This window comes from Phalacrocorax carbo, chromosome 1 (genome assembly GCF_963921805.1).
Source record: "Phalacrocorax carbo chromosome 1, bPhaCar2.1, whole genome shotgun sequence".
Classification (NCBI taxonomy): Eukaryota; Metazoa; Chordata; class Aves; order Suliformes; family Phalacrocoracidae; genus Phalacrocorax; species Phalacrocorax carbo.
In genome coordinates this window covers 60,546,046-60,571,627 of record NC_087513.1, presented here as the reverse complement: position 1 = coordinate 60,571,627, position 25,582 = coordinate 60,546,046, and the positions used below count along the sequence as shown (strand labels likewise).

General features: G+C 40.0%; 1 protein-coding gene across 1 annotated transcript in view; it reads left to right on the top strand.

Moving 5' to 3' along the window:
- RFX4 (regulatory factor X4) overlaps positions 1 to 25,582 on the top strand; it is a 96,464-nt gene that overhangs the window by 15,688 nt on the left and 55,194 nt on the right. Inside the window, exons 2-4 of the mRNA XM_064457069.1 lie at positions 3,772 to 3,858; positions 12,493 to 12,553; positions 18,047 to 18,170. Coding sequence (XP_064313139.1) covers positions 3,772 to 3,858; positions 12,493 to 12,553; positions 18,047 to 18,170 — 272 coding nt within the window. The remainder of the gene's footprint in view (positions 1 to 3,771; positions 3,859 to 12,492; positions 12,554 to 18,046; positions 18,171 to 25,582) is intronic.

Sequence of the window (25,582 nt, the reverse complement as noted above, 5' to 3'; positions counted from 1 at the left end):
AGGGAAGAGTACGAGGGAGCAGGGAAGGGAAATGCCTTAAGACTTGATACACTGAAAATACAGTGAGTAAAAATACACCCTGTATGAGACAGGATGTATTTTCTTTTGCTGTCACAAGCACTTCCCACTAGAAATTTGGATTTTCAACCTGTCATGTTAACTATTCATCATTGTTACCAGGTCTGATATACACTTCTGCTTAATCACTGCCTGAACTCTCCATTACTCTGTGACTGTTTGTGATGTGACTTCTCTGTCTATGAGAAGATTGTAAGGTCCAAGTGCAATAATTTAGGCTTTAATCACATAAAACCTTCCATACTGTGTGACTCAATGCCGGTTTTGAACAGCAGTGTAGTGTGATTGGCATCAGCCTTGGGAGCAAGTGATGAAGCCTCAGACTAGGCACACTGAGGGCTAGCCGTGGGTCTCTTGCTCTGGCTCTGCAGCCGGACTGACTAGGACAGACACCCGTGCAGCCGGGTCGTACACCTGCATGTCGTGAGGACAAGAGCATTTGAGCATTTGATGTGTATAGGGCTCTACCCAGTATAAACTCTGAAAGAACTTATAAAAATCAGACTTGGTTTTGACTTGGCTCTGCCTCTTTCTCTCTTTTTTTTTTTTTTCTGTTTTATTTTAGGCAGGTGCTATCATATCTGGGGTCTATGGACTCCTGAAGCAAATATTTTTAGTATCAGCAAAACCGTGGTTGTAATTTCTTTTAATGCATGAAGGTACTCTTATTAATATTGGGAATTTAAAGTTTTGTAAAAACTTTTCTTCTTTATACAAACAGTAAAAAATATCTACTTATTAATATTTAATTATACTTACATCACTCGGTTTATGAGATAATACAGCCTTTAAATAGCTGGTTGGTATTGTTGCATTTTGTCATCTGCCAAATAATTTGACAAATTTGTTATAAACTCCCTGACATTTTTGCTCAAAAGAGTTAGTTTTCTTCATTCTTCGCTGCCAGACAGGTCATGTATCTTTTCAGGCTTGAAGAATTTCTATCAGCTATTTAAATGCAAGGCCACAAAGACAAAGACAGACTCAGGCTGCAGCGAGCTGAACTGGGGTGATTCAGGACCAAAGGAGTTGCAGCACATAATTAAACAGTAACTGCGCCCTACTCCAGAGCCTTTATATCTTGCAGTGTAAACTGCTCGCTTTATCAATGCAAAAGGTGTATATATGCAGTTATCAGAGATAGTACATGAACAAGGATGGGGAAAATTGTTATTGGGTGACACTTAAAAAGTTTTTTTTCCTACTGCTTAGGCAGGGAACATGACTAAAGATGGCTGCTTCCAGTTCCCTGCTGCCGAGGGAAGAGGATGCATCTCAGCTTCCCAGCTCTCGGTGCCGGGAGGAAAAGAAAGGGCAGAGCTGGGCATCGGTCTCTCCTTGGCGCTAATGGCAGCCGCCTTTGCTTTTACTCCCTGCAGCTGGGCTCGGAGCCAAGGGAATTATATACAGCCATGGCTGTGCACTGAAAGGAGGAGGAGGAGGTAGGGTAATCTTTCTCAAGGCTTCTTGCACCTCTCTCTGATGTCCTCCGCAGCAAGTTTCTCTTCACCTTGTAGCGATCTGTGAGGATCCAAGCTCCTGTCCCCAAGCTCACAGTACTAAAACGGGAGATGAGAGACACTATTATCTCAGTTTTAGGGCAGTAAAAGAAATCTGGCACGAAGCAGCCGTCCCGTTGTGTTGGCCTTTAGACAAGGAGGTGATACACCCCCACCCGATGCAGCTGAGCAGCATGAGAAGGGAAAGCCTTGAAGTTAGAGTCACCGCAGGCTTGTGGGTTAGTAACTGAGCAGGAGCTGATAAGACAACACAGGCCTTGCACACAAGTTTTAAGTTGAGGTATCAGCAACCTTAAAGTGATTATTATACAAGGCTGTGTTGAATTTGTTGGGAGAAGAAATATCCTGAAAAATCTATTGATAACAAGAGTTATTTTTGCTGTTTTTCAGAGAAGTACCTCAAAGGAGCAGGCTATAGGGAAGAGGCAGTGTGGTTGTGAGGCTCCGTAGGCACGGGCAGTTTGCTGAATGAGGAAGACACACATGACATGCTTGTACCAAAGAAGGCAGCACGGCAGTATGTTTTTTACCATGGGCAAATAGGCAGAGGGAAGGGAATAACCTGGAGCTGCTACAACCTCTCTTAGACTGCCTGAAAACCAGAAGTGCACAAAGCAATAGCACCTGGAGTCTCGTGGCAGGGCCTGGAAATCAACTCCGAAGGGCTCTCAGCAGAGCTTTCTGAGGTCCTACACAGATGCTGTTGCCCTTCTGTTTGTGTGGCAGCACGGAGTGTGTGTACAGAGGAATATACATGAGTTTGCACAACTGTCTGGGTTTAAAAAGCATTTTTTTCTGCAGGATGTGTTTGGCCATGACTGTTCATATACTTATTTATTGACATCTAGTGCTGAAATGAAGTCAGACCAACTTTCACCTTCTATAAACCAGATGGGAAGCTTTTCCAAGACACTGGGCTTCTGTTCTCCCTTCAAGTCTGCTGCTGTGATAGGCTTTCTCTGGCTGGCAGACTGCTGCCTGCGCTGCACTGGTAGCTCGATGTGTCTGGGGGGTGGCTTATGGAAAGGAATCTGCAGCCATTTCCGTGTCTTTGAAGGTGTTTTTGGCTCTGGCAGTTTGCTGACAGTGAGGCTTGTTTCCCCTTATTTCTTGTGCACCTCTTCACTCAGTGGGGTTGTTTCCTGTCGTAACTTGTGGGGTTACCTTGCAGCCTTCCCACCTATCCCTTCTTTTTCTTGCTTTGACCACAGGGAGCTCTGTGAGCATAAGTTCACTTCAGCCCACATGCATGCCCTTGAAAAATAATCTTATGAGGGAGGTCAGTTTATTGCAGCAATATCCAGGGACTCCAGGCAAACCCAAGGACTCATATTTCATACTTTGTCCAAGGAAACATATAGGAAGGTATAAATTTTGCCCTGAAGACCTGTAACAGTAAATTCTGCTTAGCTTGGTGCATCCTCTAAAGTCATCAGGGGATGTACGTTATAGCTTCCAGAAAGAGGAACAGCAGAGTCAAATCGATGTAATGCTGTACCTCATCTGACTGGTGGGAAAAAATTGTGAGAAAGAGGGAGAACAGGAGTGGTTAAGTACCCATCATGGAGTGACAAAGGTTCGAGTAGCTCAGTGGCTGCTGACTTGCTACATTGGACTCGTACCAGTGTGGAAAAGATCTTGGTAGGGCCTGGGACCTCCACCAGGGTGAATGGGGTCATTGGACTGGACTTCAGAGAGCACAGTTTGAGCCCTGCTGTAGCAAAAATTCACACAAATGATTCATTTTACACACGTGAAGAGTTACTTCAAAACCAGTGGGAGTACTCAAGTACATAAGACTTTGCTGGGCTAAGACTTAGAAATTAATGCAATTTATGTGTTTCAGTTGTCCACATGAGATGAATTTTTTTTTATGTACCATGTGATGGGGAGGAGGAGCTCCTGAGGAGCTTTGTTATGTGCGTGCAAGTGTTTCAGCATCTATTATTTAAAGACAAACAAACAAAAAATGAAACTAAAAGGCAACAGCTAAGTTTGAAAGCAAGAAAGGATTTTCTTGCTAAATAACATCAGACTAAGCATGTTTTAACAGAAATGCTACAGAACACCATCTGTTGAAAACTGGTGCTTTATTTAGTTTTATATGTTGGAAGTTCTTTTTTTATTATGCAAAGGCAAGCATAAAAAAAAGACCATCTTTGTTCTTTTGCAGAGAGTTGGATTGAGCGATGTCTCAATGAAAGTGAAAATAAACGTTATTCCAGTCACACCTCTCTGGGGAATGTTTCTAACGATGAAAGTAAGTAACTTGTCATTCATTTAAAATAGTGCGAATGTGTCCAAGTGCTAATTTCCTGCTATATGTTGCTACATCTTGGTGATATTTTTGGTACTCTGTAGTTCAAGGAGTCAACTCACTTGACACATCCAATAGTTTTATTAATTTTTTTTCTGGAATATTTGCTATTTTGCTTTATTTAAAAGGAAGTAATACTGTCTATTAGTTAAAACAAGCAGAAGAATTTGTGTGTCACTGACTAAAAGCTGGATGACCTCTAAAATGTGCTGTTAATTTTAGCTCATGAGTAAACCCGTGTGTTTTGGTTTTCACCTGGTGAACACCATGCAGTTGAAATACAGGAAAAATTGTGTTGCTTTTCAATACTACTATATCAATTATGCATATAAATATACATACAAAATCTTTATTTTAAGAATTAAACAGTCCTCAGATTTAAAAAAATCACATATTAAATCATGCTATTTCTTCCTTTTTAGTCATAGAGAGGGAACAATTATAAATTTAGCTGATTTAAAAATAGCTATTTTTTCTTATCTCTTCTAGTTATGGTAATTTTAGATCTTGATTTTTAAAACAGCAGGTAATTAAAAAGAGGCCAAAATACCTTTAAATAGCCTAATTGTTTCTTTTTAAAATGGCAAGACAACTTTTTGTTTACCACTTAGTTTTCCCTGTTTATGCAATTGCTATTCTACTTAGTTTGCCTAAAGCAAAATATTGTTCACGTTTATTTTCCTCTCTGTATTTGATGTTAATTTGTGTTACAGGATATTAACGCATACTGAATTCTTTAATTCAGAAAGACTCACATTTTTGTTATATTGAAGCATATAAGTTTAGAAAATGTATCTTTAAAAACTTCTTAATTGCTGGATGTCCCTTTTACATTTTTTGCTTTTTAAGAGAACTACTTTATTTTGATGTCAGTAAAATTACATGCCTTGCAGCATGGTGTTTTAGTGGATCATGGAATTTGCTATATTGGGGTCCTACTCTTATTTGTCCAGGATTCTTTTTTGAGGCAATATCTCTTCTGAAGGAAAAGGAGATGATAGAAACATGGTATTTATTCATGACTCCCAAGCTAAGGACAGGTGATAAAGAATCCTTAAAAATGGACAATAAAACTTGGACAGGTTTGAGTCTTTTTGTTTCTAAAAATTAAGGAATTAGAAATTAGTTTATCTTTAAAAAATAAAATTGTCATGAATTGTAGTGAAAACCAAAAAGCATCTGGTTGTTAATTTGCATTTTACGAGAACCTGTGAGACTTATGAAATTCATTTCACTCTGATGCTACTGAGAAAGTGGTGGAAAGAATTTGTAGTGAATGAGATGTAACTTCAGACTCTTAATAGGTTCAGAATTCGGGATTCAACCCTATTGACTTTAGTAAGCTTTTCCTTAAACTCACAGTTCAAGACAGTATTGTCAAGGAAATTATTTAGCACCACTAGCTGTATTTTAAAAATTATGTCATAATTATAAGTTTCCTTCTGTGTTCTATTCCAGATCTGCTACCGTAAATAGGATGTAGCAAAGCCAGTGGTAGCTTGTTACATGTGCTTTCGGTTTAAATGCGAGCATGAGAAAACTTCCACGTACCTAGGGACAGTAAGAACTGGGCCTGTGTGGGTTAGCAAGAGCAGATATTTCAGCCAATGGCATGGAGAAGATAGGGTGGTTGTCCATTCTATTTTCTGGTACTGGAATTAAAGGGCAAGAAATGATAATGAAATACAGCAAATTTAGAACTGATAAAATAAATGTATAAGTGAACTTATCCCACAATTTGCATGCAGCAGACATTGTCACGACATATAATGGAAACCCAAATGAGAGTGAGAGCTGACTTCATCTAGCTTCCTTCTTAACAGCCAGTTCTTCCAGATGCTTCCTTTACACTGATGCCAGTGTTTCTGCAGTGCAGATAGAACTAATCCACCTGAAAAGTCATCCTTGTTTTGGGGAGTGAGGGGACAGGTGAAGAGGAAGGAGTAGGAAAGAAAAATAAGCTGCTTGCCCAGCAGCAAGACCACCAATAATCTGTGAAATCCAGAACAAGCTAGAAGTTTCACCTTAGAAATCATTGTACTACGTGCTCCTTTCCAGCCCTTGAGTTCTTTCTAACATATCTCTAACAGTGCCCACACACCAACCAAGAAATTTCCAAACCATTGTGTCACTCTTTGTCCAGCCTGTCATACATTTACAAACAGCAGGAGGCAAAATGTTTTGAGAAAACCTATGTAACCCTGTTTGAATTCTTCAGAACAGTGGTCAAATTGCTGTTGTCAGTGGAGCTCCAGTTCATCTGCGGCCAAAAGAAGGCATCATCCATCTTTCTCTTGACTACTTAGGGTTTTGTCTCTAAATACATCAGGTAGCTGTTGGCTGGACTCTACCAGAGAAAATGTGGCTTTGGTGTTGGGTTTTTTTTGGCCTTTCATCCAGCGAAGACTCTGAGAATTTGCACCGTGAACTGATAATGTCAGTATCATGCTTGCGCTTGTGACTATTTTTTCCTGGATATTTTTAGAGTTTATAACATTTTAGGACAAGACTAATAGTTTTGTTAGTCTCCTTTTCTGTAGCTGAAGTATGCTACAGAACTATACTTCAGGCCACAGGGTCCTTTGCAATCTTCTAGGCTCATCCAGACACCTCCAGGCCTCTTGAACCTGTGTCACATTGTGAAGGGAAGCAATGGCTTACAGCTGTGGATTCCCATGGTCTCGTTGCTTCTTGGGGCGCTCCTTACTCTCTTGGAACCTTTTATGAACTCTCTCAAAACACAGCTTTTACACTCTAATATAAAAGTTCTAGATAAATTTTATTTCAGTTCCCAGTTTTTTAAACATTTTTCCTTCTACCACTTCCACACTCTGCATGTTAGTCAAAAGGTCCACAGGAAAAGGGAATGGTACAACCTCATATATAATAACTAAAAAAAAAAGAAAACCCCACAATATTTTCTGAGTATTTTGCATTGAGCCAGACTCTCCAAATAAAAATAGGGGCCTGGAAGGGTACAATTCAAGGATTATGAAAGTTTCAACCTCAGTTCCCTGGGGAAGGAATCATGACATTACATCATGAAGTCAAAGGGTTGCTTGTCCAAATTTTTTTACATATTTAGAAATGTGAATGTGTAGACAGTTCATGTGAGATAAATGAAAAGATGCAGACTACATTTTGCACTTCAAAAGCAATGTTCAAAATTCATGTTCAAATTGGCTGAAATGAAAGATTTATCCAATAGGGGTTTTTTGTTTGTTTGTTTGAACTAAACCTCTTCTTCCATTGAAATAAGTGTTTAAAAAAGAGCTACTTGATTTAATTGAAATTTTCTTTGGGGAAAATGCTTTATTTTCCAATCATACCTATTCAGTTAGAACTATGCTCCCATGCTTCTCAGTGGGTTTTAAAAAATCCCACTATTTTAAAAGCATGGAATACATGCTAATGAGCCAGAATCTTATTTATGGCTACATGTAAGTAAGAGACAATGTAGCTTCTTAGTATCACTTAATTTTAGCAAAGGGCAAATCATTTCTGAGAGCATTCAGAACCTGGACTGCAGGGGCTACAGAGGAAGAGGCTATTCCTCTGAAAGGTGTGGAGCTACCTGAACTAAGGAAGGATTTTATCCATATAAAGCTACTAATAACATATTAGCTTTTCAGAGCTTCTCTGAGACACACAGAAGCAGCATGGGATTCTTCTATTACATCCACAGTGGAAAGCAGAGCTTTAACTCCACTTTAGTTATGACAGACTAACATCAATATTTTAGAAAAAGATCTACTAATGCAGGGTCTTTGTGGATGTTCCACTTGGTGTGTTTAAGGCAGCATGCTTAAAGAGGTGCTGAGCATAGCTCCTATTGTCTCCATGTCTTGCTCCAAGAAGCAAATCCCTTGATCTGGACCTAAAACCAGACAGCAGAGTTAGAGGATACTACTGAGAGCTCAGAGAAAGCCACAAACATATGCACAAGGTACAAACAGAACTCTACTTTGGTGGCTCTGAAACAAAGTTTTGAAAGGAGAAAGATGGAGCTGTTAGCAGAGAAACTTCCGTAGAGTCTGGGAAGAAGAGGATTCTCTGATATTTCTGGGAGCCAAGAAATATTATTTTTATAGTACATTGATGATCCCAGTTTTGTATATCTATGCAGGCCTCTTCCATGCTGAAAGTTTTACTTGCAGCTGTCTAAGCTATTACCTGCTTTCAGCTTAGGATGAGTACCAGGTTTCCCACCTAAGCAGGTACCGTGACGATACCTTTCCTTGGAATGCAGGTAGCCTTCCTACTGGCAGTGAACACCCTGGATCTGCTCCTAGCAAATATTTCTCCCTGAGGTGATGTATGGCTGCCATATGGGTGAACACCTGCAGCTGTGCATCAGGAGCAGGGTTTTTCCTCATGACTTCAAGTCCTTTTGCATTTGTCACAGAAGAATTGTCAGTTATGTCTTTGACAGTGCCTTGAAACAAGGCTTCACAGAATCACAGGTTGGAAGGGACCTCAGGGATCATCTAGTCCAACCTTTCTAGAAAGAGCAGAGTTTAAACAAGACGGCCCGGCACCCTGTCCAGACGACTCTTGAAGGTGTCTAACGTGGCCAAGTCAGCCACTTCCCTGGGGAGATTATTCCAATGGTTGACTGTTCTCACTGTGAAAAATTTCCCTCTGGTATCCAATTGAATTCTCCCCAAGAGCAACTTGTGTCCATTCCCCCTTGCCCTCTCCATGTGACTCTGTGTAAAAAGGGAGTCTCCATCTTCTTTGTAACTACCCCTTAAGTACTGGTACACGGCGATGAGATCCCCTCTGAGCCTCCTTTTCTCAAGGCTGAACAAACCCAGTTCTCTCAGCCTATCCTCATATGGCAGGCTTCCCAGTCCTTTCATCATCTTGGTGGCCCTTCTTTCCAGTGTCTTTATTTGCTTTCTTTACAAAATAGATTGAATTTTAAAAGTATTGAATTTTAAAAGTGTTGAATTTTAAAAGGTACAGGTTCATTTTAATCTACAGTGTTGTTCTGATGAGGGCTAATAATATAACAGGCCAAAATGTAAGGGAAAATAGCATTCCTTACCTCTTTCATGCTGTACAAACATATCTGCGATCAGACCTGAGTCAAGAGTTACACAAAATATTCCTGCTTAGTAGGGAAGCCATTAAGTGCCCTGCTACCAACTAAAATATAAGAAATAGGGATATTCATTATCTTCTGCTAGTCAATTATCTCATTAGATTGTATTGTTAAACTGTACAAGGTAGAATAAAGTGCTTGTATGTATAATACTGAAAGCCTGTATTTCTAGGTCCCCTCCATTCCTACACCATTTGCAATTCTTTCCATCTATTTAATAAAAAAAGTGTAAGTTTCCCAAAAATAAGTATTTTAGCCAATATTTGGTGAAAAAGAGAAATGTTTTGGCTGACAGCTGGTGCATTGGCAAAAAAAAAATAATCTGTTTTCTTGAACAGAGACTTGATTTTGGGGGAGACAAGCACTAGCTCTGTGAAAAATGTAGTTTTGTTGAAAATCCAGTTGCTCAATGGGTAATATTTTGATGGAAAGTGATGCCTAAAGAATTGTTTTTTAAGAAGTTCAAAGTCCATTGTTCTCCTTGGATTTAAGGGGCAGTTAGTGGATGATACTGAAGAGACTTGAAGAAGGATCCCCAGGAAGCAGACATACCTGAGGAGGGAGAATTAAACTGCAGTCTATGATTTTATTGTTTGTTTGTGTTGTTAAAACAAATCCTTACATAGGAGGAGCTGAGTATTGGCTGGCTTGTAGTGTGTCAGAGGGCAGGTTAGGTAAAGCACCTGCTCACAGGTACTGACTCTTAATGTGAGTGTAAAACAGCTCGGGGAGGGATGGAAGGGAAGTAGAGACTCTAATATTGTATAATTTAGATATTGGGTTGATGTTTGATAGAGTGCCACATATCCAGGGGAAGATTAATTCTAGTTAGCACAGGTGAAAGCCATCTAATAACAGACCTTTGAATATTAGTCCCTTTAAATCAAGAAAGGTAATAAAAAGTTTTATTCTGGGGAGAGGGGAGTAGTACCTCTTGGTTTCACAGGCAGAGGTTTAGGATTTCTGCACTTCAGTTAGAAGTGGGATTTAGATCAGTGGCTTTCAGCCTTTCCAATCTGCATCCCCCTAGCAATTTCCAGCAAGGTAGAAAACAACTATATAATGAACTTAAACCAGTGGATGGTAGGATTTGACAGTGACATAGAAAATACTGATTAAGAAAATGGATTACTTTTACCTGGGAATCAATAACCTTAATTTGAACAAGATGACGGTGGGGCACAGGAGGAGGACTGGCCCCCACGTGCTGCTGATACCTAAAGGCAGCAGGTTTGGTGGTTGCACCTCACTGTGGTGTCTCTGTCCCTCCAACAGCAAAGGCTGGAATCCCTGCGGTCGTAGGAAGGTGCTGCAGTGCCCCACATTATAGGTTCCTGTTGGAGAGGTGCATGCACTCCTGTGACTGCCAGCTGTAACTTTCATTACTAAAGCATGGGAAACTCCCCGTCCCAGCCAGCACTTTACCCCCTGCAACACTTTGCTGGGATGTACTGTTTATAACTAGTCCCTTTTCACTTTTACCTCAGGAACAGTTGGGAGGCCATCAGCTGCTGGGCACCCACAGGGCCTTGGCAGGCGAGGCCAGCCTGCTCGTGGGTGAAGGAGGCTGCAGTGCCCCAAGCCTGGGGAGCTGCCATAACTCCCTGTCAGCCCTGCTGCTTATTTTTTCCCTGGCCGGGACGATGAGGAAGCCACAGCAGGATGCAGGACTGGACTGGGCTCTGGTCAGGCCGCCTGCCTCTTGCCCCTCCAGGGTGACTGCAGGGCCTTCCCTGCAGGGGCTCTCCCACCTCTGAGCTGGGCTCCCTCATCCCGTCACCTGCAAAACTGTGAATCCCAACCCAGAAGGCTCTTCCTGCCTCAGAGCAGGGCAGACATGGCTGTCCCCTCCTTCCCCAGGGAAGGCCAGAGTCAGGCATGTTCTTAGGGTGTCTATGCCGTCAGTTAAGGGTAAGAAGGGCAAAACACTCGGTGTTGTGAGAGGCAACAGCCTTGACTATTTTATCCAACTGGTGGTTGGAACCCGTGCTGCACGGCTCTGCCTCCCACGACAGAGAAGGCGTTTGTCCCGCTGCCGGTGGGCGTCAGCGGCCCGCAGCAGCCACGGCCGCTCAGCATTCAGGCCCTGTGTGCTGAAGGTTTGTTGCGGGCTGACCGTTTGTTTATGAAAAACAAATGAAAAACACAATTTAAAAGTGATTTGAAATGTGCATGTTGGTCCTATGCGCTGAATAAAAGCAGGCCCCTGAAAGGCAGGGAAGGAGTGTGCGGTCCAATAATTAGAGGCCTATTGTCATGCAGATGCAGAAGAGGGGCTGCTCGCAGTGTCTGCTGGTAACTGTAAATGTCGATTTTTCCTGACATTGAGGGGACCTGCCTCACAGGCTAGAGGATGTTCGGTTAACACAACTTGCCCTATATGTAATGGAAGAAATCTGGCACGAGGGCTGAAGACAGCGTTTTCCAAAGTGGGGTTTTATTTGTGTGCACTGGTTCTTGGGACTGTACAAAAGGCCTCCCAACGGGGTCTGATGCTCAGAGGAGGTAGTCCAGCTCCCTTAAGATTCAGTATCCTAAAGGCTCACTTAAATAAGTTCTAAAAGTTAATTGTATGAAGAAAATAAACTTGCGGCATGGTGTACAGGTGCAGTGCTTTATCTCATTGTTTAGGTATCAAAGCCTTCTACACTTAACACTTTCATTGGGGACAAAGTTGTTAAAATATCACACTGTGTTTGACACAACAGAGTTTCCCAAATAATATCCTTCTGGAGGTGCTGATTGTGCTTCACTCTCAGCTTTCACTTAGGAAGGTTTTATATGCTTTGCAAATCACAATTTAATAGGAATTATTCCAGGCATAGTTTTAATTTTTTTTCAAAGAACTAATGTGAACTGGGAAAAATCCATTATTTTAAACCAGTTTTGTTTTCACCCTCTTTTTTTATTCATCTTTTATTCAAATTTTTGTCAAGTCAACAAAATTATCTGAAAAGGAATAACATATATTATAGAATGTTTTTAATTACAATTTTTCTTGTTCAGAATTAATCTTTGTAAATTTGTAAACATCTAGTATATATCATATGTTAGGATCACAACAGCGGATGAACCCCATCAGGTTAAATGCCTCATCTAATATAAAACTTGGGTAAGGCAACTGTTTCTTTAAAGCAGGTGAAAAGTGGTTTTTTGTTCTCACATCCTGCTAGAAGTCTGAGTTGTTTGTTTTTTGTTTTTTTTTTAAATATATAAACTTATCCTTTCCAATGTCATTATTCCTGTGCACCATGCTTCTCCTGATGTCAGTGATGTTTGCAAGCTTTATTGCCTCAAGCAATATTTACAGATGCTAGCTTCAGGAGCATCATTATTTGCATTTCCACAATTTAGCAAATATTTTGTGAAAGCTTTGACACTTGAGAACGTTTTTGATCACATAATTCCTTACCAGTTTACCTGAGCAATTCCTACTGAAATTACACAGTATTTTTTTTGTTTCTTAACAGATGAGGAAAAAGAAAATAATAGAGCATCAAAACCACACTCAACTCCAGCTACACTGCAATGGTAAGATGCCTTTTTAAAAAAATTGGGAAAACCTGTTAGTGTTTTTTCTTATCCTTTTCCAGCTGAAGAGAATAGAGTTCCTAGACATCTTATATAATTCTAATTATACTTTCACTGTATGCATTTAATATGCTCATTAGCATCCTCTACAACATTTCTCAGCAATGATCTTACTCTTATGGCATTTGTTTGAATATAGGAAATCTCTGATACAGTTTAGAAGATCTACTTGGCATATTTGTTTGCCACTCTGCTAGCTGGTGATTTGTGGTTTTTCATTGTTGTAGTATTTATTACAAAAAGAAAACTAGTACTGAAATGTTTTTTTCAAGACTCACATTTGTTTCAGTGTATGATGAAGCCCACCTTTACTGACAGTTTTACTGAAATGAGATCTCTGTAGTTTAACATAGAAGACAATGAAGAGAGTGAGTTTGAAGTTTGATTCATTTGCCAAAATCCTCTTGCAAATTTAGTGGGGAGAAAAAAGGAAGGGTAATTAGGAAGAGAGAAAATGATGATGGGGAGAAGAAAGTTTGTGAGTCAGTCTACCATGCTGTGAAAAATGAACAAGTGCTGTTTACTGCGACTTACAGCAGTATTTTTGGCTGTGTGTTCTGTAACGTTACAGGTACTTCTAACATCTCTTTCTATAGGTTATCTCTCAGACTTTTGTTGACTTTTCCCTTAATTTAGGTTTTTAATTCTGGTTTAGCTTTCTTAATTTGTAAGTGATCAAGCATCTTTCAGGGGGTTCCTTTTATCTGGCAGAACAGAGCTCTGTTACAGAGAAGCCTCAGAGCATACTTATCTGAAAACCCATACTCCTTAGCTTGTTTCAAGTTTTTTAAAGAAAGGCCTTTACTTCACCTGTAAGTACTTCTCATAGTTTTCTGGATTAAAAGATAGATCACTGGCAAAAAAATGTGGGTGTTAAGAAAATTATTTTCTGCTTCTGTCAGTCTGTTGGGAGAACTAAATGAACAAACAGCAAAGGATAATTAATTCAGTGAATTTTACTCTCTTTCTCTGCCTGTGAAATTCTTTGATTCTTTGAAATATACATGAAGAGGTTTATAAATTTTCATTTATATTTGCTCTTTAAAGTTGATCAGTTAAATTTTAGATTTAAAAAAATACCCAAACCTGTGCATTGTTTTAGAACAGGTTTCTTCAAGTATCCAGTGTTCTGCCTTGAAGAAATATGCAGACGCTTCCAGTGCAGATACTGAGATGTGCAAATATACCGAAAGGCGTTTCATTCTGAACTATTGCTTCTTTGTACCTATTTGTTTCACCAAGGTGCTGTTTTTCAGAAGTTCAAGACAAGTGAATAAAGAAGAGGAGTGACAACAGACAGACAGAAAATTGTTGAAATAATAGTGAAATGTCATAGATGCATTTTATTATTTTCTATTATTCTCCCAAAACACTTCTACACTATTCAAACAGGATAACAAATAACTGTCTAGGTAAAATAAAATAGCAGGCAGGGCTTACCAGTCCCAAATTCAGAACAATGTTTATTTTGCAGTAGGGTCAGTTAAGAGTCTTTTCCACAGGAGCAAATAACGTAGTAGCCAAGAAGTCAGAGTTAATTAGAACATGCCAACGATACTGTTCCCAACAGAAAACATGCAAATACTGTAAACAATCGTTTGCCAAATACTTTCAATCTTCCTCAGTCATAAAGGTTAGTAAATCCCTAAACTCCTGGGATATTGAGCCCTGCTGGAATGCAGTGTGCACACTAATGCTCATTCAGCAGTGTTTGCAATAGAATCCTAGAATTTTGATTCTGAAAAGGCTGCTTGCATCATCTTCCCTTCCCCCTTGCTAGTGTACTGGCTTACTACCTGTCTGTTTTGTTTTGTTTCTTACACATTATGTTGGTCAGATATTCTCCACTTTGAGCCTTTTGGTGCATCTGCAATTTCCTCCACTCAATTTCCCACCCAAAAATATATGAGGGAACAGAAAACAAAGAAGTTTTCAAGTTTAATTTCTTTAGCTGGTGTCAAACTGAATTATACAATTGGCTCATTTATTAATAAACCTGTAGGCAAAAGTTTCCCAGCTTAGTAGTCATACCATAGAGCAGTTTTCTGGTGGTGTCCATATGCTTTTCAGCCTATGTACTGCAGCTTTGAATGGGTATGGCCTGGAGAAACTGTGCTACTGGTTTTGATTCACTGAACAAATTACAAGCTCAAAAGTTGTGGTCAAAGTGCTAAAGCATTAAGCTTGCATTGTGTGAAGATGTCGTGTTTCCACTGTTCTGGAAAAACAGAGACATTAGCATCAGGTTATTTGTACTAGCAACCCGTGGGTCGGTAAGCTATTGTGGTCAGCACTGAACATATGCTACTCTGTGCGCTTCCTGTAGATTTGGCTTTGCATTTTTGACGGTTTTGCCTGCTTAGGCCTCAGACCAAGTTTTTGCACAGTGAAGAAAGACAAAAGACTAAATTTACCTGAATAAGCCCTGGGTAAGCATGTGTCCTACCCTCCTGCTGGAACCTCTGGGCCGGATTCAAGTGATGGAAGTGGTGGGGTAAATTATTGACCAGATTTCAGGATGGAGCACCAAACTTGCCATGTTCTGGCAAATGGAAGCACCACAATTGTCTGCAGTGCCTGGTGTCTGCCAAGTTAAAGCTGCTCATGTTTTTACTGTTAGGTGCTACTATCTTTTATAGCTAATGAAGGCAAGAGTGTGTTGGAGAATAGAAACAGAGGAAACGTCAGTAGCAAGGAAAAAGAAGAGGAGGAAAGGAGTAGGGAAGGAGAAGCAAGAGATAAGGGAAATATGTACATTTTGTCACATGGTTCATATTGCTATCACCTTTATTAGTTATTTCTTGTCTGGCCTCTTTCTGTGGGACGTCATCAGTCCCACAGGGATCTATCCTTAGTATTTACGCCTCTCCAAAGGCAAAGAACATTGAACATTACAAATGAGGAGGAGGAAGAAGTAGCTGAAGATGCCAGAAGCATGTCTGGATGACTGTCAGTCTGGCTAAATATCCTTTTCCTGGAAACAGGAATAATATTTTTGTTTTGTTTCACTGATGACACAAAATGAAGTGAAAGGCCTGGTAAATGTAGCATTACTGCCAAATACATCATAATTGGGGAAACTGCACTAGCTTGAATTTAACCGTTAAGGCATGAATATATCAATACCTAGTATCTTGTGCTTATCCCACGTTCCTATGCTAATTATTATCTATAAAGCTATAGCTTGCTAAACACTTGGCTCTAAAGCATTCATGATTATTTCATTGGTGAACTGGTTCACCAAATTGTAAGTGTGAAACTTTATTTTACCTCAGTTTGGGGTGTGTGTGGGCGTATGTGTGTGTCTATTTCTCCAAACGCAGAATTATTCAAAGCACGGACAGCCTAATTCCATGCAGTTTGGTGGCTTACAGAGTAGGTGCTCCGAATAACAACAGTATTGTGAAGCTAAAGTCAACAAAACTATTCTATTTTTTGCAACATTCATAAAAAGAAGTAAAAAAGAGGAAGGTAAAGCACTGCTAGGTAATGGATTTTCTCCAGACTAGTAATTTCACAGAAATTTTTATAATGCATCAAAATGAATTTGTTCTAGAATCCTTTATTTGATTAGCAATAGTAACATCACAGTTATTCTGTTTCCTTAGTATCTAAAAACAAGTCTGTAAAATGCTACAGACCTGACTCTGCTATAGAATAATTTCTTTTAATCCAGAAGTATATGAGTATAAGGAGGGAAACAGTAATAGGGACAGATAAAATTGTCATGCCTGTGGAAGGATTAGGGGTTTTATTGCTACATTATAGTGGTACAAAAGGTCTCATTGTGAACTACTGGATTTCACATGGCTTTATTAGGACATTTAAAATGTTATATATATATTATTTCTGATAATGATTTGTTAGGTAGAAGATTGAGTTCATTATCTTTCTATAATACTGTAGAATGAAGCTGAATTCAAAATATGATAAAGTTGTTAAATAAAAGACAGGAAAATAAAAGAAGTGGAGCAAGATGGGTTTTTTGATCATTAAAAAAAAAGTTCAGGTATAATGGAACATTGTTCAGTGTCAGACTAATGACTCTCTGTGAAAGAGAGGAGAAAAAGAGAAAAATTCATCAGATATGAACAGAAATAATTAACTGCTTTTCTTTCTGTCCTGTCTTGGTCACGGAAGCTGACATTCCAATTAGCAGCTATAGTATACAAACGAACTCTCCAGGTTTTGAAAGGAGGTTTTGTTAAAGCGCTATGAATTTGAGGAAAGATGCCGTGATGATATTTCTGTAGAAACCAAGGAAGAATAGATGTTGCCCATACAAGCTGATTCCATTCATCTAGCCGGATATCTTATTAAAATAGTTTGCAGTCACCAGTGATCACGATAACTGAAATGGAAGGTAGGTAGGTCCTGAAAAAGGCAATGAAGGAGAGAAACTGGATATTTGGAAGGTGTTCTACAGCTATCAAATGACAGGGGGTTATTTACTGTAAAATTGAAGGGTTTTGAGAATATGTATTAATTTTCTAATATGTTTAAGAGGAAGTTGCACCTACCTTCTTCTCCTAGCCAGCAAGGCATAAGCACACGTGTAACTATATGCATGTAGGTAATACCATGGATGACAAGATTAATTCTGGTTTAAAGTTAAGTGTGTATGTAAATACCTCTTGAACTTTATTGGATCAACAATCATACAAATGTCATTTCAAAGGAATGTTTCTTCTAATCTCTAGATTTATAATGAGTCCAGTTTCAGATTTTAAAGATGAAGCGTATACTTATTCGTGTATTTGATGGATAATTCAAAATTTTACAGTTGTGTGTTTGCATGTGTAAATGAATAATAATAGTTTCTACAAGGTGGAGGAGGACGTTATTTCACTATTTTATTCTGCATTTCATTCAGACCATGGACTCTTTTTTTTCACTTTGTCCATAAGCAATAGCAAGAAAACATTATACAGGTATGATTTTGTGCACACTCTTGAGTATTTGCAAAAACTTGCAATCTGCTTCCTGAAGGTACGGAATTTTGCAGCTGGACAGGAGTGAGAGAGTCCTGTAAAGAATGACAGAATACTTCCCCTCAGTGAACGCTTGTTGTTTCATAGTTGTACATATATTTGTTTACTGCAGGATACTTTTAGAGTATAACAGATTACTAGTATATTTTTTCCTAACAATAGCACTTTTGGAGCATGGTCAAAACCCAGTATCCCTTTGTACTAATCTCTACTTGCCTGAGAACTCATAGACTGTGATTTTGATAGCAAGCATCAACCAAATGAGGCAAGTAAGCATTATGGAAGTGAATTGGAAGAAGCACTTAGGAACAAAGCTGAGAAAACTTAGTAAACAAGCAGAAGCCAGAATGGTTGGTCTTAAAGATGCAGCTTTGCATACTGTTTACCAAACAGGACATCCAACATACTTGCAGTTCTCTCTGTTTGACATTTGCTTTTTAAGGCTGGAGGAGAACTATGAGATTGCAGAAGGTGTTTGCATTCCCCGAAGTGCTCTCTACATGCATTACTTGGACTTCTGTGAGAAAAATGACACACAACCTGTTAATGCCGCCAGCTTTGGGAAGGTGAGTCTAAACAGCAGTATGATGCCTTGAGCTCTCACCTGGTTCAGGTGAGTTTGGATTATTGAAAAGGATTAAATGATCATTTATCATTATGATAGAGGATTATGAATGGATTCTCTTATGTATTCAAGTTATTGGACAAAGGCTAAGATTTTAAGTATTTAGATGGTTGGAGTAATTTCTAATCATGACTCAGCTCCAGAATACACCTTTCTTTTTTTTTTATTATTTTTTTAAATGACTTCAGGCCCCAGACTAGCTGCCAGTGATGTGGTGTACAATATTGGAAGCTTGGAAGTTGAATACCATCCAGTGTAAACACATATGCATTGCGACCTGCACTGCTTTAACAAATACATAGTTTTTAAAAATAGATGGGTAAAATATCCATCATGATTCCTTCTGCTTCTGCTTTCCAGTCCAGTTCTAGTAAGAGCCACTGCAATTACCCCCAGGCTCATGGTGAAGGCGCACTCTTAGCATAGATGCAGCCAAGCATTGTCCAGATGTGAGCAGTAAAGGTCTTACGCTATATATAGCTAGCAGATGTTAATGGCTGTCTAGGATGTTACATAAAATTCTTATCCTGGACTTGCTTGTCAGGTGATGTTTCCCTCTCAGTGAAAAATAGTATGATATTTTTATACTTTTAATTTTTTATTTCCAACTGAATTTGCACTATAGAATGTGTCACAGACCTTTAAAACTCATAGACTGTGAAAAAAAGAAAGTGTAGAGTTTACCGCTGGATTTGAAATGCTTGCAAGCATAAATCTGAAGCCAACTGTCCTGCAGGCTATTCTTTTCTAGTGTTTGTAACATTTGTTCTATAGAAGTGCTAGGTATTCAAAGCAGGAAAAATATTCCTAGGGTAAGTGCCTGTGTAAAGAGTAGGTGAAGGAGAAGAATGTATTTAATGCGGTGTCATTTTTCTATAGTGCATCTTTATGTAGACAGTTTAGCAAGGTAAGTAAAATGTATCATGTTGTAACATTACTGTTTGTTTTGTCTTAAAGACCTGCATAGCTCATTTGATTCTGTGTTAGGTTTCTGTTTAAATATACTGCATAAGCATGAATGAAATTGTTCATTGTACATAGTATTGCTGCCAAGTGGTAAGTAGTGGCAACATGTAATTTAGGAATAGTGAGAACAAGAAATGGATTTCATGTAGGCTAACACATTTGGAATGTGGGTAAAATTTACACGATGTTACTTTTGCTGCTGCTAAAAACTTCTGTAAACTGTAAGATGTAAATGTTCTGAAATTATTTCATCAGAACATAAATTTACCAGGGACTTCGCCAATTTTCGGTATGTGGCAATCTTGTTACTCTGTACTCCATCCTCCTTCTACCCTGCCCTTTATACACATACACCTGTTCTTCAGTAGGAGTACCTTGACCTAGCAGGACAGGTACAGTGTCTTCCACCCCAAAATCATGACATTCCAATGTGTTTTTCACGTGCTGTGTTCCAACTGTTTTCCACTTGGTTGCAATAAAGTTCTGAAGTGGTGACGCACGAAACTTGTTTTCTCTTTTTGTAGAGAGGAAGTCATACAGAATCATCCTAGTACTGTCTCAAGCTAGTGCTTCATGTGGCCATTAGTTTTGGATCTGGGAACTGAGGCTTCTGCACAGGCGTGTCCAGGAACCTCGGGCAACATTGGCACAAATATTGAAGTGAAACAGGCTTCTGCATCTGCAGAACTGGGAGCAGACTCCAGGGATTCTTTCCCACCCATTATTGCTAAGAAAATATATTGCACAGTCATGAAGATCTGCAAGGCAGACACCCGCTTCATTCAATCAATAGTTTGCAGTCAGCTTCAACTTAGGAGCAGGTACAGGGATGACGTTTTAGCCAACAGAGTTGTTATCATGTGGCTTAAATACCATATTGGCAATGTGTGTTGCATAAATGCCTTGGAGGCAGTGCAGTGAAATAGGTGCTATTTGAGGGCTTCCGCACTTAGCTGCTGAAACAGAGCCCCCAGACATGTTTGTCCTCATTGGGCATCATCAAGAGCCCTGCAGCTGTCATCTCCTCCAGAGAAAGGAGTTAGTTGTTCTGTGAAATTGTAGACGGTTCGCCTTTCAATAGACCACATTGAATTTATGATTCATCTTTGAACTTTAGCTCTGTGGGCAACGTTAAACATTTAGGCTTTTTCTTTAACAGACTGGTAGTTTTTAGAAAGAGAGACAGAGTTCAGCACATTAAAACAATCTGTAATAAGTAACATCCTGATGTATTGTTACATACTCAGTTACATCTCAATTAATAGAACAGTGTTGATTTCACTTTTAAAGATACCACTGGAGAGGTGATACTTGCCTGAAAGTGATCTCTCCAGATTAAAGTTTTGTAGGCAACATTTCAGCCCATGTGTACTTCTTAAGCCTGATGTAAGTCAAATATATTCACAACGGAGCATGGAATGGAGAGTGGACAAGTTGTTCATGAGCAGCCAAGCTAATGGACCTTGCTTCCTACCATCTCCTATATTCCCTAAATCTTATACGTTTCCCTGCTGTACTTTCAATTATTTCCAGGTCTTGGTCACTACATCAAGGTCTTGCTTTTTCAGTTTTCTCACACATCTGTTGCACCTTCTTTCTACATTATTTTTAGATTCCCTTATGCCTGCCTGTCTGTTTGCCTGTCTTTTTTTCCCTCCTCCCTCCCCCCATGCTAATAGCTGGACAAGAAGCAGAACATGGGGTGGCTGGTTCAGAGCAATAGAATTGTTGACTTCTTGCCTCATACTCACAGTAGTTCAGTCAGGGAGTGCCAAACAGCTCAGCTAAAGGCTGAGCTTTCCTCCCTGTCTTGTACTCAGCATTAGCATCAGTATGCTCTCCCCACTATCCAGCCAGCACTTTCTACTAAATTTCTAGGACATGGACTGGACCTCAGGCATTTGGTAATAATGGATTAGCAAAATGAAAATTGGTCTGGTGGGTGGAGAGATTAACAGAGAAACAGGAGTATCTCATAGACTGTTTCCTGAGGAAATCAGGCTAATAGCAACAAAAGTTGAGGAAAGAACAGGATTATTATATAAATAAACACCTTTTAAAAAGCAACTTATACTCCTAAACCTCTTAAAGTACATATAAAATAAGGAAGGCTCTAATATGGTTGTTAATGTGATATATTCTTATATGATAAAGGGAGCTGCAGCTTTAACACATTAGCCAAGATTTTAGTGCTTTACTCACCCAATTAATATGTGAAAATTACAAGAAGTTCTGTCTATACTAGCATTCACCAATCTGCTAGTACCTATGCTACCTAGTTTATCATTACAGAACTTTTTCTTGCCTGCAAAAGACAGGACCAAGCACTCTTTTACACATATACTTTAACTAAACAGTGGCTAGGGAGGGCCCTGTGTTTGTTGGTTACAGCTCGGCATCAGCAAGTGGAGATTCCAGTGTTAAACTGGCTTTCACTGTCGGCAGCAAAACATTATATTCAATGGGATTATGATGTCACCCAAAAGAGAAGCAGAATAAGTAAAACTGTTCCATGCAACCAGTGAGAAGACAGGGAAGTACAGTGAGGAAGGACAGGCATGTCACTGAGTTATTAACAATAAAAGGTTGCATATGAGAAAAAGCTTTCTCCCAGTGAATGTGTTTAGACTGTGAATTAATCTTCAGGCAGAAGGAGTGGAAGCCTTGTTGCTGAGGTCACTTAAAAAAGATGGCAACCTTGTGCCTCTCAGCCCTGTGCTGCAAATGCCTCAGGCTCTGCTCTGGGACCCCACGGACTCAGAGAGCAGTTTAAGGTGTTTCCAACTGGAGATTTTGCCGCTGCCTGCAGCAGGGAGGGCTGAGCAGGTGTAGGGGTTTTTTTCTGAGTATCGTTTTAACGTAAAATGCCGTGATAATTAATACACTGAGCTAGGAATTATGGTTGAAGTCTCTGACTCATTATTCTCACTAAGCTTAGCTGCAAACACTAAATCATGCTGAACTGGGGCCTTCACCAAACCAAATAAGTTACCTAAAAAGCAGGAATGTTTCAAGCATTTCCAAACCCCTCAGTAGCTATTGCATATGGATGGGTTCCATAAGGCTTGTTGGTTCTCTCCTACCTGCAGCATGGCACGCAGCTGTTCAGCTAGGTTGGCAGGTCTTTGAGCTTCTCTTTCACTTTTATTTTCTCAGCTAACACTCAGTTTTGTTGTTTCTTTTGAGACCCAGTATGAACCTTATTTTCTTAATCAAGCCTCCTGAGATGTTATCTTTCTTCTCTGCAATGGTTTCCTCTATCCTCCATGTCCTCAGTTCACTGCTTTAAAATTACTATGCAGTGCAAAGTCACCTCCCAGACCCTGACATATCTGTCATACAGAAAGCTTAGTTTCTCGTGGTGCAACCTCTTTTGCAGCCTCATGAAGTGTTCTTCCCACAACTCCCATATGCCCCCTGGAGGTTAAATACTTTCCTCTTTTATTTTTCTTTTTTTCCTTTTGGTCTTTTCTGTCATGTCTTTTCACAAGCAACAGTAAATTAATATTTGAAAAGGAAAATGAAGGATGCTGACACTGCAGGGTGGCTCTCCCCCAGCCTGAGGTTCCTTCACATCACTTTGGAAGCATAAAGAGGTTTAGCTTGGATGCATGCTCACAAAAATTTTAGAGCCTCTTTATTGCTCCCCGAGTGTCTTTGCTATACGTGAAAATTAGATTCCAAGACATTTCTTTCACTAAATAAAGTCTGCAACAGATTTGTAATATTAGTTAGGAAAGAGATCTTTTACATTTTTGACAAATATTTCCATCCCATTTAAAAAAAAAATGGGCTGAGGCACAGTTATACCAGCAGAAAAGTGCTTTTTTCCCAATAGTTTGCTTTGCTCCAAAGAGGTACAAGCTGTACCAGCCAGAGCCTTCTTTTATCACTATGCACTGTCTCTATGCCCAGAAGTTTTGCCAGCAGGGCTGCTCCACCGAGCATGATTAGCACAAATGGGATTTAAAGTTTCATGTTATCGTACTATATACAGTTGACGTTTAAAAAGGACAGATGAGTAGCCTTATTGAAACCTCTTTGATAATGGCATCGCAATGTCATTGCGTTCTGTTTTGTCTTTTTATTGAAATGCGCACATCTGGAACTGCTTGCTGTGCATAAGGAGATACTTCTCCTGAAAATGTTGGTTTTTTTTTTCTCTGTAATCTCAATTTGCACCTAAGTAGCCTCAATAGTAACTGGTATAGCAAAGCCAAATTTATTCTTCTGATAGACTAGAACAGCACTTGCTTTATTATGAACAATTACTACATATGGAACTTTTTTTAATTAGACTTTTTTCTAGTCAATATAGAAAAGATAAATAGAACTAGGGAAAAATCAATTTAAAGAACCACAGAATCACAGGTTGGAAGGGACCTCAGGGATCATCTAGTCCAACCTTTCTAGGAAAAGAAGAGTCTAGACAAGATGGCCCAGCACCCTGTCTGAGTCTTAAAAGCATCAAATGTGGCTGAGTCAGCCACTTCCCTGGGGAGATTATTCCAATGGTTGACTGTTCTCACTGTGAAAAATTTCCCTCTGGTATCCAATTGAATTCTCCCCAAGAGCAACTTGTGTCCATTCCCCCTTGCCCTCTCCATGTGACTCTGTGTAAAAAGGGAGTCTCCATCTTCTTTGTAACTACCCCTTAAGTACTGGTACACGGTGATGAGATCCCCTCTGAGCCTCCTTTTCTCAAGGCTGAACAAACCCAGTTCTCTCAGCCTATCCTCATATGGCAGGCTTCCCAGTCCTTTCATCATCTTGGTGGCCCTTCTCTAGACCCCTTCCAGCCTGTCCACATCTTTTCTGTACAGCAGGGACCAGAACTGTACACAGTACTCCAGGTGTGGCCTGACAAGCGCTGAGTAGAGTGGGACAATGACTTCCTTAGCTGAGGATGTGATTTCTGTTATTGCATCGGAGTGTATCAGTCTGTCAGCGCTGAGTAGTCCCTGCTTTTCTTTCATCCCTTTTTAACAGCTAAGGTTCCTGACCGAAGGACAGTTAGTATCAGTATGACTTTTCTTCCTGATGCAGAATCTTCTAGGGAAAGCTCCTCTGAGGAGGCCATAATAACACAAGTACACAGAAGCAAGCAGTCATATAGGTGTGGGGAATGGGGATCCTACAGTGTGGTTGGAAAGCTCTTTGCACCCTTGGCTCTGCTTCACAGACTCCTTGTACTATTGCAGGTTGCTGACTATTGCCTTTTTCTGCTTGAGCCTGAGAAGTAAGAAAACCAGCAAAGACACCTCAGTTTCTTTGGAGAGACTTTCCCTGTCCCAAAGATTTGCCCTTTAGCAAAGGGATTTTTACTGCTTTGCCACTTCAAGCATCTGGCTTCTAGTTAGTTCTTCAGCATGAAGTAGAGCAGCCTCTGGGCTGCTTTACCTCCTGCCTTTTCAACACATCCCAGAGGCTGTTCTTACAGCACAGGGTCTGCCAGAGTGCAGGGATGCTGGCGATAAGCCTTTTCCCACCGATATGCTGGGTGGTGGCAGTAAGCGTGCTGGCATCAGGACAGAGCAGGGGGAGTTGTGCAGGGTTTTAGATCTGCTTGGCTTCAGCAAATCAGCACCAAAAGTGGCTGCAGCTCAGCTAAGCATCTGAATCAGAGCATTTGATGTTTGCAGCTTTGTTGGGACGCAGTAATCTGTTTGATCATGCCTTAGGCTGAATTCCATCTGGCCAGTGGAGCTGTACATAGATGAATTTGAGGAGACGTCTCACAAGCTTCACTAAAGGGTCTAGTTCAGCTGGCGTTCTTCGTGGTGTATAATCTCCACGGCAGGCAGAATTGGGCACAGGCATTAAAGAATGTGCCAGCAGGCTGCTCTGACTTGCTTTGCAGTACCAGTGGGATGTATCAGTGCTAGAAACAGATCTTATCCTACAGCTAGACCATGCCCTGTTCCACAACATGATCAAAGTGAGTGGAGAGAAATGAGAAGGTTATTGAATCTAAACAGACAACAGATCTGGGGTCAAGAATATTGGGTCTGTACACTACAGTCTTCTCTCTTGGGCCATACAAGTAAGTGAGCAAGGAGTAAAAAGGGTATAGACACAGTCACACCTCTTCTCCTTTCTTTGCACAGGTTGGTGGATTTGGGGGACAGGAATGGTATTTTGTAATGGGCTAATTTGATCATGCTCTTTCCCATCAGTGAATGTTTCTTGTGGCAAAGTTTTCCTGACCTTTTCCTCAAGGCAATGTGTTGTTAAGCCAGCCCCAGGCAACCTTTCAGCCAAAAGGTACCTGTTTAAAGGTGATAATAAGAACAGATCGTCTCAGAGCAGGATTTTCAAAAGCACTGAGGCAGATGGGGAAATGCCAGAATGATCCAGCTGGAGCATTACCAGGCCAAAGATGAATTA